The sequence below is a fragment of the Chiloscyllium plagiosum genome, chromosome 16 (genome assembly GCF_004010195.1).
Source record: "Chiloscyllium plagiosum isolate BGI_BamShark_2017 chromosome 16, ASM401019v2, whole genome shotgun sequence".
Taxonomy (NCBI): domain Eukaryota; kingdom Metazoa; phylum Chordata; class Chondrichthyes; order Orectolobiformes; family Hemiscylliidae; genus Chiloscyllium; species Chiloscyllium plagiosum.
In genome coordinates, this window is record NC_057725.1 from 1988274 (window position 1) to 2005971 (window position 17698).

At 41.8% G+C, this 17698-nt stretch overlaps 1 protein-coding gene across 1 annotated transcript in view; it reads left to right on the forward strand.

Moving 5' to 3' along the window:
- The window catches only part of zgc:153993 (uncharacterized protein LOC767645 homolog), a 22602-nt gene extending 8875 nt beyond the window's left edge, over window positions 1–13727 (forward strand). Inside the window, exons 2-6 of the mRNA XM_043705349.1 lie at window positions 5558–5606; window positions 7377–7538; window positions 9841–9976; window positions 11217–11318; window positions 13205–13727. Of these exons, the coding sequence (XP_043561284.1) occupies window positions 5558–5606; window positions 7377–7538; window positions 9841–9976; window positions 11217–11318; window positions 13205–13306 (551 nt within the window). The 3' untranslated portion in view covers window positions 13307–13727. The remainder of the gene's footprint in view (window positions 1–5557; window positions 5607–7376; window positions 7539–9840; window positions 9977–11216; window positions 11319–13204) is intronic.
- The last annotated feature ends 3971 nt before the right edge of the window (window positions 13728–17698 follow it).

The window sequence follows — 17698 nt, forward strand, 5'->3', positions numbered from 1 at the left end:
CTTTCAAGGAGCTATGAACCTGCACTCCAAGGTCTCTTTGTTCAGCAACACTCCCTAGGACCTTACCATGAAGTGTATAAGCCCTGCTAAGATTTGCTTTCCCAAAATGCAGCACCTCATATTTATCTGAATTAAACTCCATCTGCCACTTCTCAGCCCATTGGCCCATCTGGTCCAGATCCTGTTGTAATCTGAGGTAACCCTTTTGGCTGTCCACTACACCACCGATTTTGGTGTCATCTGCAAACCTACTAACTGTATCTCTTATGCTCCATCCAAATCATTTATGTAAATGACAAAAAGTAGAGGACCCAGCACCGATCCTTGTGGCACTCCACTGGTCACAGGCCTCCAGTCTGAAAACCAACCCTCCACCACCACCCTCTGTCTTCTACCTTTGAGCCAGTTCTGTATCCAAATAACTAGTTCTCCCTGTATTTCATGAGATCTAACCTTGCTAATCAGTCTCCCATGGGGAACTTTGTCGAACGCCTTGCTGAAGTCCATATAGATTGCATTTACTGCTCTGCCCTCATCAATCTTCTTTGTTACTTCTTCAAAAAAACTCAATCAAGTTTGTGAGACATGATTTCCCACGCACAAAGTCACGCTGACTATCCCTAATCGGTCCTTGCCTTTCCAAATACATGTACATCCTGTCCCTCAGGATTCCCTCCAACAACTTGCCCACCACAGAGGTCAGGCTCACTGGTCTGTAGTTCCCTGGCTTGTCCTTGCCGCCCTTAAAACAGTGGTACCACGTTAGTCAACCTCCAGTCTTCCGGCACCTCATCTGTGACTATCGATTATATAAATATCTCAGCAAGAGGCCCAGCAATCACTTCTCTAGCTTCCCACAGAGTTCTCGGGTACATCTGATCAGGTCCTGGGGATTTATCCACCTTTACCCGTTTCAAGACATCCAGCACTTCCTCCCCTGTAATCTGGATATTTTGCAAGATGTTACCATCTATTTCCCTACAGTCTATATCTTCCATATCCTTTTCCACAGTCAATACTGAAGCAAAATAATCATTTAGTATCTCCCCCATTTTCTGTGGCTCCACACAAAGGCCGCCTTGTTGATCTTTGAGGGGCCCTATTCTCTCCCTAGTTACCCTTTTGTCCTTAATATATTTGTAAAAACCCTTTGGATTCTCCTTAATTCTATTTGCCAAAGCTATCTCATGTCCCCTTTTTGCCCTTCTGATTTCCCTCTTAAGTATACTCCTACTGCCTTTATACTCTTCTAAGGATTCACTCGATCTATCCTGTCTATACCTGACATATGCTTCCTTCTTTTTCTTAACCAAAATCTCAATTTCTTTAGTCATCCAGCATTCCCTATACCTACCAGCCTTCCCTTTCACCCCGACAGAAATATACTTTCTCTGGATTCTTGTTATCTCATTTCTGAAGGCTTCCCATTTTCCAGCCGTCCCTTTACCTGCGAACATCTGCCTCCAATCAGCTTTAGAAAGTTCTTGTCTAATACAGTCAAACTTGTTAAAGGGAGTGAGCTTTGCAGACGTTATTAAAGTTTCTGGAACAAGTAATGGAGCAGAGAGTATGGAAAGGGTCAGGAATCTAACTTCAGGCACAGCAAATCTTTACAAAATCATGAGGGATGTGAATAAGGTACATAGACAAGGTGATTTCCCCTGACTGGGGGAGTCCAGAACTAGAGGGCATAAGTTTTGCCCCTTTCACCCTAAACTTGATAGGGACCTAAGGGGCAACATTTTCCTCACAGAGGGTGGTGTGTGTATAGAATGAGCTGCCAGAGGAAGTGCTGGAGGCCGGTACAATTGCAACATTTAAAAGGCATCTGGATGGGTATATGAAGAGGAAGGGTTTAGAGAGATATGGGCCGAGTCCTGGCAAATGGAATTAGATTAGTTTAGGATATCTGGTTGGCATGAACGAGTTGGACTGAAGAGTCTGTTCCCGCGTTGTCTATCTCTATAAATCTATGACTCTATAAGGGGACAACTATGAGAAGGGGTTAGTCAATGTAGGACTGAAAGTGTTGTACTTAAATGCAGACAGTATATAAAACAAGGTCAAGAGCTTGTAGCATGGATTGACAGATACAATGTTGTGGTATCACAGATGTGGCTGCAAGGGGACCAGGACTAAGAAGTAAATGTCCAAGGATATTGTCCTGTTGAAAGGCCTAGCAGAGGGGGCATGATTGCCTTGTTAGTAAGAAATGAAATTAAATTAACAACAAGAAAGGATAGAGTCAGAAGGCGTAGAATCTGTGTTGGTGGAGTTGAGGAACCACAAAGGGAAAAAGACCCTGATAGGAGTTACGTCCAGGCCTCCAAGCTGTGGTCAGGGTGTGAACAAGAAAATAAATCAGGAGGTGGAAAAGGCATGTAAAAAAAAACTTCTTTTACAGTAATCATGGGGAGTTCAATATACAGGTGGACTGGAAAAATCAGATTGGTAGCTGATCTCAAGAAAAGAAATTTGTGGAATGTCTACAAAAAAATGTTTTGTTTAGGAGCAGCTTGTGGTAGATTGCACTAGGGCAAAGGACAACTCAATACAGAGGAACCCAAATTATCCAAAGGACACGGACGGGGAATATTTTGTTTGGTTAATTGAATGTCGGATAACATAATTAGCCAAGCGTCGGCACTTTGTGATCTTGTGCGGCTAATCCGAAATTCGGTTAATCAAGGTTCTTGTGTAATAGCATGTGATGTGTCACATGTTAGACCTGATTAGGAAGCTGAAGGTGAAGGAACTCTGAGGGGGCAGTGACCTTAATGTGACAGAATTCACCCTGCAGTTGGAGAGGGAGAAGCTGCTATCAGATGTAACTTTATTGTAATTGAGTAAAGGTAATTACAAAGACATGAGGGAGAGAGTTGGCCAGAGTTGTTTGGAAGGGGAATATAGCAGGGAAAACAGTGGAGCATCAATGGCAGGAATTTTTGGGGATACTTCAGGAACCATAGCAGATATTCATTCCAAGGAAGAAGAAACATACTGAGGAGAGGATGAGACAACCATGGCTCATGAGGGAAGTCAAGAATGCTAAACAAAAAGCACACAATATGGCGAAGATTAGTGGGAAGCCAGAAGACTAGGGAGCCTTTAAAAAACAGCAGAGGATAACCAAAAAAGCAATAAGGGTGGGGAGAACATGGAATATAAGGGCAGCCTAGCTTTAAAGGAAGATTGCAATAGTTTTTTTTTCTCTAGATTATATAAAGGGTAAGAGAGAAGCAAGAATGGACACTGGACCACTGGAGGAGGCTGGAAAAGTAGTGGGAACAAAGAAATAGAGGAGGAACTGAACAGGTACTTTACATTGGTTTTCACAGTGAAAGACACCAGTCGTATATCAGAACATTGGGAGTCAGGAGTCAGAGGTGAGAGTAGTGGCCGTCATTAAGCAGTAGGTGCTGGGGAAGCTGAAAGTGGTTAAATCACCTGTACCAGATGGACGATACCCTCGGGTTCAGAAGGAGATAGCTGAGGATATTGTAGACAGGCAGGAGGCTGAAAGAACACAGCAAGCTGGGCAGCATCAGTAGGTGAAGTCAATTTCAGGTGTAACCCTTTGGGAGATTCGCTGGAGTCAGGGAGGGTTCCAGGGGACTGGAAAATGGCTAACCTAACACCTCAATGTTTAGGAAGACAGGGAGGTAGAAGAAAGGAAACTACAGGCTGGTTAGCCTGATCTTGGTCATTGGAAAGATTTGAGAGCCTATTACGAAGAAGAAGATTACAGATTGCTTGGAGTTGCATGGTAACACAGGGCTGAGTCAGCACAGCTTTGTCAAGGGAAGGTCATGTCTGACAAATCTGTGAGAATTCTTTGAGGAGGTAACAAGCAAGTTAGACAAAGGAGAGCCAATGGACATGATCTGATTGGATTTCCAGGAGGCCTTTGAAAAGGTGCCACACAGGAGGTTGCTAAAATAAGAACCCTTGGTGTTATGGGAAAGGTACTGATATGGATAAAGGATTGGCTGACTGGCAGAAGGCAGAGAGTGAGGATGAATGTGTCTTTTTCATGATGGCAGCCAGTGACTAGTGGAGTTCCGCAAGGGTCGGTTTTGGGGCTGCAGCCGTTCACATTATACACTAACTATCTGCACAAAGGAACTGAGGGCATTGTTGCTACGTTTGGAGATATTTCAAAGAGAGGTGGAGGGACAGATAGTGTTCAGGAAATAGGAAGGCTGCAGAAGGACTTGGACAGGCTAAGAGAGTTGGCAAAGAAGTGACAGGTGGAATACAGTATTAGAAAGTGTGAGGGTATGCACTTTGGTAAGAAAAATGGAGCGGCAAACAATTTTCTAAGTGGGCAAAGACTTTAGAAACCTGAATCCTAGTTCAGGATTGTTTTCAGCTTAACAACAGGTTCAATTAGCAACTAGGAAGGCAAATGCAATGTTGACATTCATTTTGAGAGGGTTAGACTAAAAGAACAGAGATGTACTGCTGGGCCTGTGCAAGACCCCATGCAATTATGAATGGGTTATGAATTCTGGCATAACCCACTAGTGGCCACATCTCATAAATGAATATTAAAAGAAAAAGGCTGTGGTCAGACTCATTTGGAATATTGTGAACAGTTTTGGGCCCTGTATCTAAAGGAAGGATGTTCGAGCCCTGGAGGTTCCAGAGAAGATTCATAAGAATGATTCTGGGATGAAGGGGAGGTGATGGGCGGAGTGGTAAAATCGCTGGACTGTTAATGCAGAGACCCAGCTCATGTTCAGTGCCTAGTGAATCCATTTTTGATGGTTGGAAAAACCCATCTGGTTCATTAGTGTCCTTTCCTTCCTTGAGGAAGGAAACTGCCATCCTTACCTGGTCTGGCCTACATATGATTCCAGATCCACAGCAGTGTAGTTGGTTATTAACTGTCCTGCAGGCAAATTAGGGATAGGAAATAAACACTAGCTTTATCCTGGGAATTAATTTAAAAAAAATACACAAAGGTATGAGGAATAATTGAGGACTCTGGGTCTGAACTTGGTGTTTAGAAGGATGAGGGAGGAAATCTAGATTATTGAGAGGCCTGGATAGAGTGATGTGAAGATGTTTCTAGAAGTAGGAGAGACTCATACCTGAGGGCACAGCCTCAGAATGAAGGGCTGACCCTTTAGAACTGAGATGAGGAATTTCTTCATCCGGATTGTGGTGACTCTGTGGAACTCATTACTGCAGAGGGCTGTGGAGGCCAAGTCATTGAATGTATTTAAGCCAGAGATGGGTTCTTGATTAGTAAGGAGATTGAGAGTTATGAAGAAAAAGTAGGAGAATGTGATGAGAAACATGTCAACCTTGATCAAACAGCAGAGCAGACTCAATGGGCGAAATAGCCTAATTCTGCTCCTGCATGTTATGGTCTTGTGATGATCATCTTCAGTTCAACAGCTTTTCTCCACCTTGCCCCTTGATGCTTCCACTGAAAATTGTCAGTTTTCATCCTTTTGTTGCCCATTCAATTTTCTTGTGTTAAATCAAGTTGACAATCTAATTAACTAACTGTTATGCTTATAATTAAATTTTGTGTATTATTTTTCAGATTCAGTGAACAGGAGTCTGGACAGGCAATCTGAAGCTCTCGTGCGGAGGTTGGTGACTGCCTTAAACGTTACATTAAATGTTCTGAGTGTCTTTGTTATGCCAGTTGAGAAGATGCTATTGCAGTTAACAACTGGGGGTCAGTTGGCTATGAACTATGAGCAGCAGAAGAAAAATACCTATACAGCATTCAAGAAGAACGTGTACCTGATAAACACAGTCCACCGATTCTTAAACGACAGACCTCAGTAAATCGACACAACACCCCAGAAACCCTAGCCACATTACCAAACATCAAAGACATCTCTAAGATGGCTACCAGACTACTCTGACCACTAGGCATCATGGTAGTCCACAAACTTACCAACATACTGAAACAGCTGATGAACCTAAAGGACCCTATCCCAACAAACAGCAAAACGAATGTCATTTACAAAATACTATCCAAGAACTGTAATAAACACTACATTGGACAGACAGGCAGGAAACTAGCCACCAGGATACATGAACACCAACTAGCCACCAGATGACATGACCCCCTCTCACTAGTATCCTTACATACAGATGAGGGAGGACACCATTTTGACTGGGACAACACATCCATCCTAGGACAGGCTAAACAGAGACACGTACGGGAATTCCTAGAGGCCTAGCATTCAAACCGGAACTCCATCAATAAACACATCGATTTGGACCCCATTTACCAACCTCTGAGAAAAAAACAACTGGAAATGATATCACCCACCTTTGAGACCAAAACGCACAAACAGAAAGTGAGACATAACACCAGTGTTTCACTAGAGGCTCACTGATGATGTTACCTAGCATGGCAGTGAAACGTCTGAGAACAAACCTTCCAGCTCAGCGAGCAAACTTGCAGCTTAAATTTGTTGTTAAAGCTGAAGTGAGCACCTTGAAAATGGGAATATTCACACCAGGTTGTTGCTCCTTCGATGAATTTTGAAAACTGTAGCAGTTTTACTCCTTTTACCTGTTATAAGGCTGTTACTGGGTTTCCAAGCCTGGTCTGCATGGGAACAGGAGTAGGCCATTCTACCCCTCGAACCTGCTCCACCACTCAATGAAATTGTGGCTGATTTCCCAGCTCACAGCACTTGCCTGCACTGTCCCAGTATCCCCGATGCTGTTAGTCTCCAGGAAGGTAGTGTCTGTCCAGACTGTGCTCATAAATTCACCAAAGCCTCAGGAATCTGTCTGCAGACAACCTCGAGATGCTTTTCAAACAGGAAAAAGAAACCGCTTCCTCCAAGTGGCTTTTCAGAAAATTAAGGTTCTTTCCAAACGAGAGCTGGTGTTGAAATGATCCCAATTGTGCTGAGGATTTACAGCTGTGTGGTCCACCTTATCTATTTTGAATTGGGAAAACCCTCCCAATACAGTAGGGTCATGATTGGCACACCTGCTGAATTTTGGATCCTCCTTTTGGGTCAGTTGGAAACGTGGAGTCAGATTGACTGGAGATTCCATGGCGTTATTGTGTTATCCTGTCCTTCAATGTAGAATTCTACACTCACTGGATAGTTCTGAATGTCTATATTTTTTAAGAATTTGCTGCCAGCTTTGTATCATCTGCAGCTCAAATGCTATTGCCGCAGTCATTTCAAAAGCTGTTTTTTGTCCAGTTGGATAAAGTATTGACTGACGATGCCATTCCAAATTGTGAATGCAGTTGGTCAGGATTTTGCACTGTTTCTTGAAGAACTCGAATGTGTATATATGATTGGATGCAAATACACTGTTGGAAAAGTGTGATTTTTTTTTCAAAGAGTGTCTAATTTTCTTTTTGAATTATGATGTAGGTTTGTCCTGGAGACGATCCTCGAAGAAGATCCGCAATGCCAACTCAGTCCTGAGGATCTTGGTGGCACTAGAAGAGAGATTGATGACCCTAACGTCAAGGAGATATGCAAGAGTTTGAAGAAAATTGGAGATGAGCTGAACAGAAATATGGAATTACAACAGTATGTAATTGGGCAATATTGTTGGATTTCTCTGTATGACTGTATAGTCAATGATTTAGCTATTGTCATACTGTGGTATGTACAAACATTAAAAAAAATCAGGGGCAAGAGTAAGTTGCCTGGTCCCTTGAACCTGCTCCAACTTTCAGTAGGATCATGGCTGGTCTGATTATTCACACGCACTCACATTCTCTTACACTGGCATACCTGCACCCCTCAAACATGTGTGTGCACACACAGACATGCACTCAGATGCACATACAGACGTGCACGTACATATGCACACACACACATACGCAAACAAACGCAGACACAGAGCTTGACAGGAATCGGATGTCCCTCTGCTTGTGCTTGCATTGCTTTGTGAAGTGGAGTTCCAAAAAAGCGTCACCTCGGAGAAATATTTATCCTGATCTCTGTCTAAAAGTGACTCCTTACTTTAAAAAAAAGACTTGTAGTTCTAGATTCTCCACAAGACACAAAATCATCTTCACTTGCATTTTGCAAAGACCTCTCAAGATCTTGTATATTTCAATCAAATCACCTCTTAGCTTTTTAAAGGTCAGTGTGTATGAGTTTAGCCTGTCAATCTTTCTTCTTCAGATAACCCACTCCTTCCAGGTATTCGTTTGAATTTCTTCAGTGTATTTACATCCTTCCTTCCTTCCTTAAAGCAATGCACAGTATTCCAGGTCAGGTTTCACTACTGCCCCATGTGATTGAAGCATAACTTTGTGATTTTGATTCCCCTTTCCACAAACATTAACATTGTTATTAGCTTTCCAATTGCTTCCTCTTTGTAATTCACACACTAGAATGGCGGGATGTCCTTGCAGCTCGGGGCTTTGCAATGTCTCACTCTTTAAACGTGCTTTTTTACTCTTCCTGTCAAATGGGTAATTCTATATTTTCCCACATCACACTTCATTTTCCAGATCTCCGCCCAGTCTGTGTCCTTCAGTAGCCACCTTCATGTCCTTCTTTCTTCACCAACTTTGTACTGTCAGTAAATTCAGCATCCATTCCTTTGGTCCTTTCACCCCAAGAGTAATCATGTGACTCACCACTCATTACCTCTTGCAAATAATTAAATTACTTTTACTTACTTACAGTGTGGAAGCAGACCCTTCAGCCCAATAAGTCTACACTGACCCGCCGAAGCGCAACCCACCCAGACCCATTCCCCTACATTTACCCTTTCACCTAACACTACGGGCAATTTAGCATGGCCAATTCACCTAACCTGCACATTTTTAGATTGTGGGAGGAAACGAGCACCTGGAGGAAACCCACACAGACATGGGGAGAAGGTGCAAACTCCACACACAGTCGCCTGAGGCGAGAATTACTTACGAGTTTTGTCTGTTTTCTGTTGGCCAGGATCTGGCATTTATAATATGTCACATTCTACACAAGTTCTTCACAAATCTTTTCCTTCTGTGACTCCATTTTAAGTTCTGAAAATTGTATTGACATCTCACTAAGGATGAAGACTGGGTTGTATATAAGAGGGTGTCTGTCTATGAGAGTGGAGCCAGGTAGTTCAGAAGTACAGGGCTCAGTCTGAACCCACAGTAGCTAATGCTGCCTTGGAACATGTGATCCTGAAAGTTTGGCTCATCACGCCATCTTGTTTTATATACACTGAGCATTCACGTATGACACCCTCCCTTCTCATTATACTGGATAGATATATGCATAGGAAGAGTTTAGAGGGATATGGGCCAAGTGCTGGGAAATGGGACTAGATTAGGTTAGGATATCTGGTCGGCATAAGCGAGTTGGACCGCAGGAGACTCTATGACTATTAATTTCCATAACTCCTCCTCTGTAGGTCCAATGCTCACTTTATTAACTCCTTTTCATGTTTAAATATCTATAGAAACTCTTACCACCATCTGTATTTAGTAATTCTAGCTAGCTTTCTCTCTTTACTGTCCTCATTAAAGTTTTAGTTCTTTTGTTGTTAATAACTTCACCTTCGGCAGCACTGTCTTTCAGATTTTAAGCCCTTTCCTTTTTGAATATCGCAGTTTGCTCACAATCACCTATTTGGATGAAGTACCAAAGGACATTTGTGGAATTTGATCCCAAAATTACTACATCCTTTCAGGAAAAGAGACAAAGAAAACATTGTTGTTAATCTTCAATGTAGCAAGCTAGGGCTGCTATCGCCTTCTAATGTTAGATTTTGTGTGTATCCTAAATACTATTTTACAATTACCATTTATTTTTATGAAAAATGTTAGCATATTTTGAATTGCAGGTGACTAATCCTCTCTGTACTTCTTTCTGGTAACAGTCTGATTGAAACAGTACCTCTTGACAATATCCGAGAGGTTCTCTGCAAAGTGGCTGAAGGGATTTTAGTTTCTGATGGTTTGAACTGGGGGCGAATTGTAACCTTCCTGTATTTTGCTGGCAGACTTGTATCTAAGGTAAGCTGCATTAGTGTGTGATGGATTGGACATTCTGTAGGTGATAATCAGGTTCACTCTCACATTACATTTCCTGTTTCATCCCCCTGCAATATATTATATACATTACATTTCCTGTTTCATCTCCCCCCCCCCCCCCCCACAATGTATGCTCAGTGTTTTACAATACTGTATGCAAATAAAACATAATGCTGTTCATTCCTTCAATTATTATTTAAGTAATTCGGAAAATAAGGAATCCAAATTGATTTCTTTTTTGAAAAATAAAGTATCTGCCTCATGAGTAGAAACAACTATGAGTGGCATTGAGCTGAGGAAATTTAAATAAGGTACTCATGGGATGAGGGTGTTGCTGGTTAGACCAGCATTTGCTGCCCATCCCTAATTGCCCAGAGGCAGTCGACCACACTGCTGTGGTTGTGGAGTCATGTGTAAGCCAGACCAGGTAAGGATGGCAGTTTCTTTCCCTAAAAGACATGAGTGAACCTGATGGGTTTTTCTGGCAATCGACATATGGTCATCGTTAAACTCATAATTCCAGATTTTTATTGAATTCGCATTCCATTTTCTGCTGTGGCCAGATTCGAAACCAGGTCCCCAGAACATTATCTGGGTCTCTGGGTTAACAGTCCAGTGGTAAAGCCACTAGGCCATAGCCTCTCCCTAAATAATTTATTTGTTTCCTTACCCCCATCCCATCCTGCTGAATGATAGCCCAGAAAGGACCTGTGGTAACCCATAGACTGCTGTTACAGTAATTCAGTTGTGTAAATTAGCTGTTGACCAGATCATTGCTAATTTTCTACACGCTACTAAGTCCACTGGAGGAAAAAATATTAACCCTTTGCCTCCATATGTCATCTGAAGAACCTTCATTCGATGCTGCTCTTTTCACCATTTTAGGTGCCTGTTCAGTTGGAAGTTCTGTTATGTAATCTTATTGGAGCCAGCATCGCAATGGCGTTTATACCTTGGTGCAGTTTTAATAACCAAGTATTTGGTATCTGGTCCCAACAGAGAGAAAGGTCTTAAAAGATAGTGTATTTTAATCTTGTCCTGAACCTGGAATATCGCCTGTGGTTAGCCTGAAAGCAATTTCAGTTGTGTTTGTGTATCATATGGGAGCTGCATTACTGTATTGGCACAAATTTCTCCAGCTTCAGGAGAGGGAAGAAGGAAATTGGGTGAATGGGGTTTTCCTTCTGTTGTTGTTTAAGAGTAACTGCCGTTCTTTTCTCAGGCATTGAAAAATTTGAGGGCAATGATTCAACCTATCATTAATTGGTCTTTGGATTTGATTCGAACCCGTGTAATTCCATGGATTGAACAACAAGGTGGATGGGTAAGTTAACTTTTATCTCCTCTTCATTCACTGGTAAGGTCAGAATTATTTGCCTCTCCCTAATTGCCCTTTCTCTAAGTGGAGTGCTAGGCTATTTGAGAGTAGTTAAGAGTCAAATCACATTAGTTTTGGGTGGCATGGTGGCTTACTGGTTAGCACTGCTGCCTCACATCTCCACGGATCCGGGTTCCATTCCATCCTCGACTAACTGTCTGCATGGAGTTTGCACGTTCTCTCTGTTTTGTGTGGGTTTTCTCCAGGTGCTCTGGTTTCTTCCCAGAGTCCAAAGATGTGCAGGTTAGTGGATTGGCCATGCTAAATTGCCCGTAGTGTGCAGGGATGTGGCGATTAGGTGGATTAGCCATCGGAAATGTGGGTTTATAGGAATGGGCTGGGTCTGGGTGGGATGCTCTTTGGAGGGTTGGTGTGGACTCGATGGGCTGAATGGCCTGATTTCACGTTGTCAGGATATATTTGAGTCTGGCATCATCTATGTGCTTGGGTAAAGGACATTAATTAATTAGGTTTTTGCAAAAATCGATGATGGTTTCCTGGCCAATATTACTGAGCCTGAGATTTTTGATTTTCTAATGGAATTAAGTTGTCCCTGTTCCATACCTCCCCCTCCCCAATTACCCCAGTGAAAATCACAGCCAAGACTTACACTCCCCTGCTGTGTTGTTGGAGGAGTAACCTTTTTCGAATTTTTTTGTTGTTTTTTTTTTAAAAGATTTTTTAAAAAAAACAGTTCATTCATGAGATGTGGGCATCCTTGAAAAGTTCATGAGGAGTTGATGGGCTGAGTGGTATTATCGCTGAACTGTTAATCCAGAGACTCAGATAATGTTCTTGGGACCCAGGTTCAAATCCTACCATGGCAGATGGTGGAATTTGAATTCAGTAAAAATCTGGAATTGAGTCCAATGATGACAGTGAATCCCTTGTCAATTGTTGGAAAAACCCATCTGGCTCACTAATGCCCTTTAGGGACGGAAACTACCATCCTTACCTGGTCTGGCTGACATGTGATTCCAGACCCACAGCAATGTGGCTGACTCTTAACTGTCCTCTGGGTAATTAGGGATGGGCAATAAATGCTGCCTAGCCATTAAACTGATGCATGTAAGAGATCTCATGGCCCCGGATGTTCACCTGGTGACCAGGCTAATAGTTATGCTCAACATTATCACAAATACAGATTGTCTGATCAACACTCCTTTGAGGGAACTTGCTATCTGCAAACTGGCTGTCATGTTTCCAAAATTACAACAGGGACACTGTGTTAATGATACTATTCCTCACTTAATGCTGTAGCTTCATTCATGAAAGGTATCCCTTAGAAATGAAGTAACTTTAAGTAGATCAGATTTTCCCATCAAAGCTAATGTAAAATTTGGAGTTAGGACCTGAAACCTTTCTCATCAGTTTAAACATTATATCCTGGAAGTTGGAATTCTGAACAGAGTTGGAGGGACAGGTGGACATCTTGGGCTGTGAGGCTAGATAGATTTATAATTAGAGAGAGGAGAGAGACAACACAGAAACCCTCTCGGAAGAAAAATTGATCACTTTTATAACGGAATACCTAAGCAATGATTGAACCCAGGGAGTTTGTGTGTACAGTTTACAGGGAGATGGTAATGGGTCTTTGAGCTGGGAAATGCATAGGTATAAATAATGTTCCTGAATATATCAGTTAATAATGGCAGGTTTTCTGTTCTTCTGATGTTGCTTTCATTCTAATAATAAACCATTTTCTTTAATGTGATCTCTCACAAAACTCATTCACTTTCTGCAATATTTATTCTGATTGCTTTGGCATCAAGTTCTGGTTTGGTAAATCCTATTAATTACTGGTTTTACTGTGGTTTTTTTTTCTCTTTTAGGAGACTATCTATTCTTACATTGGAACATCGACCTATCAGACGTTGGCAGTCTTTTCGGCTGGTCTTATTACTGGCATTTTAGCGATAATGAAATTGACCTAACAGCATTGCTCCCTGACCTCTTGGTGCTTCAGTTTCCTGTCCACCGATTGAATCTAGTGGTTTATTCTTGCAACGTTTTTGCACCCGAACCTACGTGAATCTTCTGTACAGATTTGTAATACTTGAAAAAGTGGGATTTCTAATCGTGAACTTGTGAATATTGTTGGACAGTTTTGTATTTATCCTCATTACTTGATTTTAATTTTTACGTACTTTTTAAGAGTTAGTTTCTTGATGTTGACGTGTATTATTTTTCCAACTGAAACATGCAGCAGCTATACCTGCTAAAACACTTGCAAACGATACAGCAAGTGTTAAAGGTGTAGAATGAACTTTTTAGTAATGGTGCCAAAGAGTGTAGCTGCTTCAGTGTCAAAACAACAATTTTAAACCAACTTGTCTTAAAAATCTGTTGAATTTGCTCTATCTCTTGATTTATTACTGTCACAAGTACCTAGGTACAGCCAAAAGTTTTGTTTTGTGTGTAGTACAGGCACAGTCCACCAGTACAGCAGGAAAGTCATTTTTAAACAGATTTTTATTCATTTTTAAGTGACTGCAGCTCTATCTGTTCTTGAACACCCAACCAGAATTAGCACTGTCATGTTCACAGGAACAGGAAGCAGCCAATCAGCACTGCTGCTGGTTCTCCTGTTACACTGGATCAAGGTTCACTCAAACTATCCATCTTTGGACACAGTGCTGAATGGCAATGTTTAACAAAATCCATCTAGAACCTGTGAGGGATAATCAGCAGTCTAGTTCATGTTCCTGATGAATGGGCAGTCCAGGAACAGCAATCACAGTCTAAAGATAGGTGATAAACCAATTAGGATTGAGATGAGGAGATATATCATTGCCCAGCGAGTGGTGAGCTTGTGCCTGGATTCACTCTGAAAGAAAGCAGTCAAGGCCAAAACACTGTATGATTTCAAGGGGAGTTGGATGTAACAGTTGGGGTCCTGGGATCAAAGGATATTGGAGAGAAGTGGGAGCAGGTTATTAAGCTGGATGATGAGCTGTGCTCATATTGAATGGTGTGGGGCAGGCTTGAAGGGTGAAATGGCCTACTGCTCCTATTTTCTATGAAAAGTTTATTTGATCCCAGGATCAACAACATGATATAGCAGACAGATTCACGTTGCTGTCTGTGTGGGGGAAAAAAAGTATTTGATAGTATCACTCTGGAATGGCTGAGATCTAATGTTAGGTCGCACTACTTCAATGTGTCAGCCCCCTCCCCCACCCCCAAAACCCCCCATGGACAATGTTCCATTCCACCTACCCTCCCAAGTCCTTTAGTCATTTTAAGCATCTTAATTGGATCACCCTTTGACTTTTTGTCCTCAAAGGAATGCTAGCCAATTCTATGCATAGAACATGGAACATAACAGCACAGTACAGGCCTTTTGGCCCTTGACGTTGTGCTGACCCTGTGGAACCAATCTGAAGCCCATCATCTATCCTGTACTAATCCATTTTTATCCATATGTTTGTCCAATGACCATTTAAATACACTTAATGTTGGTGAGTCTACTACTATTGGAGACAGGGTGGTCCACACTCTTACTACTCTCTCTGAGCAAAGAAACTACCTCTGACATCTGTCCTATATCTATCACCCCTCAATTTAAAGCTATGTCCCCTCGTGCTTGCCATCATCATCCGAGGCTCTCGCTGTCCACCGTATCTAATCCTCTGATCATCTTGCAATCAAGCTCCAGAATTTCATTCTTTTAGTTCTGTGTAATTCTGCTCAATTTGTGCAGCCTGTTCTAAACGGAATACAGTCCTGTACTGTAATCACTTCAAGTAACAGAAACATGACTTGCTCTTCCCTTCTGTATTTCAACCCTTGCGTAATGTTGGTCATACATGCGCTGAAGCTCTGCTAGAGATCTCACCCCATAGTGTTGCAAATAAGTGGTGTAATATGATACCCCTTTGTACCCCATTGAATGGATTGCATAGCAAGAGCTAATGTGGGAAATTTGTGTCATTCATAATAACTTAGCAATGCATATACTCAAAGTGAGAAGGTTGTGGATTCACTGCATGTTTACAATTTTGAATTTTAATTTATATTGTGGAAGAGCTCCAATTTGACTTGCTAATGCATTTTTTAAAAAAATATAGTGATTTAAAGAGAATTCCTTTTCTGTATTTGAATTCTATTTAGAATGCAGTATTGTAATGGGAATAGGTATTATGGGGAGGTGGCATAGTGGTAATGTCATCAGGTTATTAATCTGGAACCCTAGACAAATGTTTTGGGGCCATTGGTTTGAATCCCACCACGCTACATGGTGAAATTTAAATTCAATAAAAGTCTGGAATTAAATGCTGGCCGGATGGTCACCATATAACCATTGCTAGTTGTCATTTAAAAACAAACAAACAAACGGTAATCTGAAACGTTAACTTTGTTTTCTCTCTACAGATGCTGCCCGACTTACTGAGTTACTCCAGCAATTTCTTTTTTAGTTTCAGAAAGGGATTGTATTATAGACCCCCTAATAGTCAGAGGGAAATTGAGAGACAAACTTGTATGGAGATCTCAGCTATCTGTAAGAATAATAGGGTGGTTATGGTAGGGGATTTTAACACTGCCATAGTATTAAGGGTTTAGATGGAGAGGAATTTGTTAAGTGTGTACAAGACAATTTTCTGAGTCAGTATGTGGATGTACCTACTAGAGAAGGTGCAAAACTTGACCTACTCTTGGGAAATAAGGCAGGGCAGGTGACTGAGGTGTCAGTGGGGGAGCACTTTGGGAGCAGCGACCATAATTCTATTCGATTTAAAATAATGATAGAAAAGGGTAGACCAGATCTAAAAGTTAAAGTTCTAAATTGGAGAAAGGCCAATTTTGACAGTATTAGGCAAGAACTTTCAAAAGCTGATTGGGGGCAGATGTTCGCAGGTAAAGGGACAGCTGGAAAATGGGAAGCTTTCAGAAATGAGATAACGAGAATCCAGAGAAAGTATATTCCTGTTCGGGTGAAAGGAAAGGCTGGTAGGTATAGGGAATGCTGGATGACAAAAGAAATTGAGGGTTTGGTTAAGAAAAAGAAGGGAGCATATGTAAGGTATAGACAGGATAGATCGAGTGAAACCTTAGAGTATAAAGGAAGTAGGAGTATACTTAAGAGGGAAATCAGTCGGGCAAAAAGGGGACATGAGATAGCTTTGGCAAATAGAATTAAGGAGAATCCAAAGAGTATTTACAAATACATTAAGGACAAAAGGGTAACTAGGGAGAGAATAGGGCCCCTCAACGATCAGCAAGGCGGCCTTTGTGTGGAGCCGCAGAAAATGGGGGAGATACTAAATGAGTAGTTTGCATCAGTATTTACTGTGGAAAAGGATATGGAAGATATAGACTGTAGGGAAATAGATGGTGACATCTTGGAAAATGTTCATATTACAGAGGAGGAAGTGCTGGATGTCTTGAAACACACAAATGTGGATAAGTCCCCAGGACCTGATCAGGTAGACCCTGGAACTCTGTGGGAAGCTAGAGAAGTGATTGCTGGGCCTCTTGCTGAGATATTTGTACCATTGGTAGTCACAGGTGAGGTGCTGGAAGACTGGAGGTTGGCTAACGTGGTGCCACTGTTTAAGAAGGGTGGTAAGGACAAGCCAGGGGACTATAGACCGGTGAGCCTGACGTCAGTGGTGGGCAAGTTGTTAGAGGGAATTCTGAGGGACAAGATGTACATATATTTGGTAAGACAAGGACTGATTAGGGATAGTCAACATGGCTTTGTGCGTGGGAAATCATGTCTCTCAAACTTGATTGACTTTTTTTGTTACTTCCTCAAAGAGGATTGATGAGGGTTGAGCGGTAGATGTGATCTATATGGACTTCAATAAGACATTCAACAAGTTTCCCCATGGGAGACTGATTAGCAAGGTTAGATATCATGGAATACAGGGAGAACTAGCCATTTGGATACGGAACTGGCTCAAAGGTAGAAGACAGGGTGGTGGTGAAGGATTGGTTTTCAGACTGGAGGCCTGTGATCAGTGGAGTGCCACAAGGATCAGTGCTGGGTCCTCTACTTTTTGTCATTTACATAAATGATTTGGATGGAGCATAAGAGGTACAGTTAGGAAGTTTGCAGATGACACCAAAATTGGAGGTGTAGCGGACAGCGAAGAGGGTTACTTCAGATTACAACAGGATCTGGACCAGATGGGCCAATGGGCTGAGAAGTGGCAGATGGAGTTTAATTCAGATAAATGTGAGGTGCTGCATTTTGGTTATCTTCACAGGACTTTTACACTTAATGGTAAGATTCTATGGAATGTCGCTGAACAAAGAGACCTTGGAGTGCAGGTTCATAGCTCCTTGAAAATGGAGTCACAAGTAAATAGGATAGTGAAGAA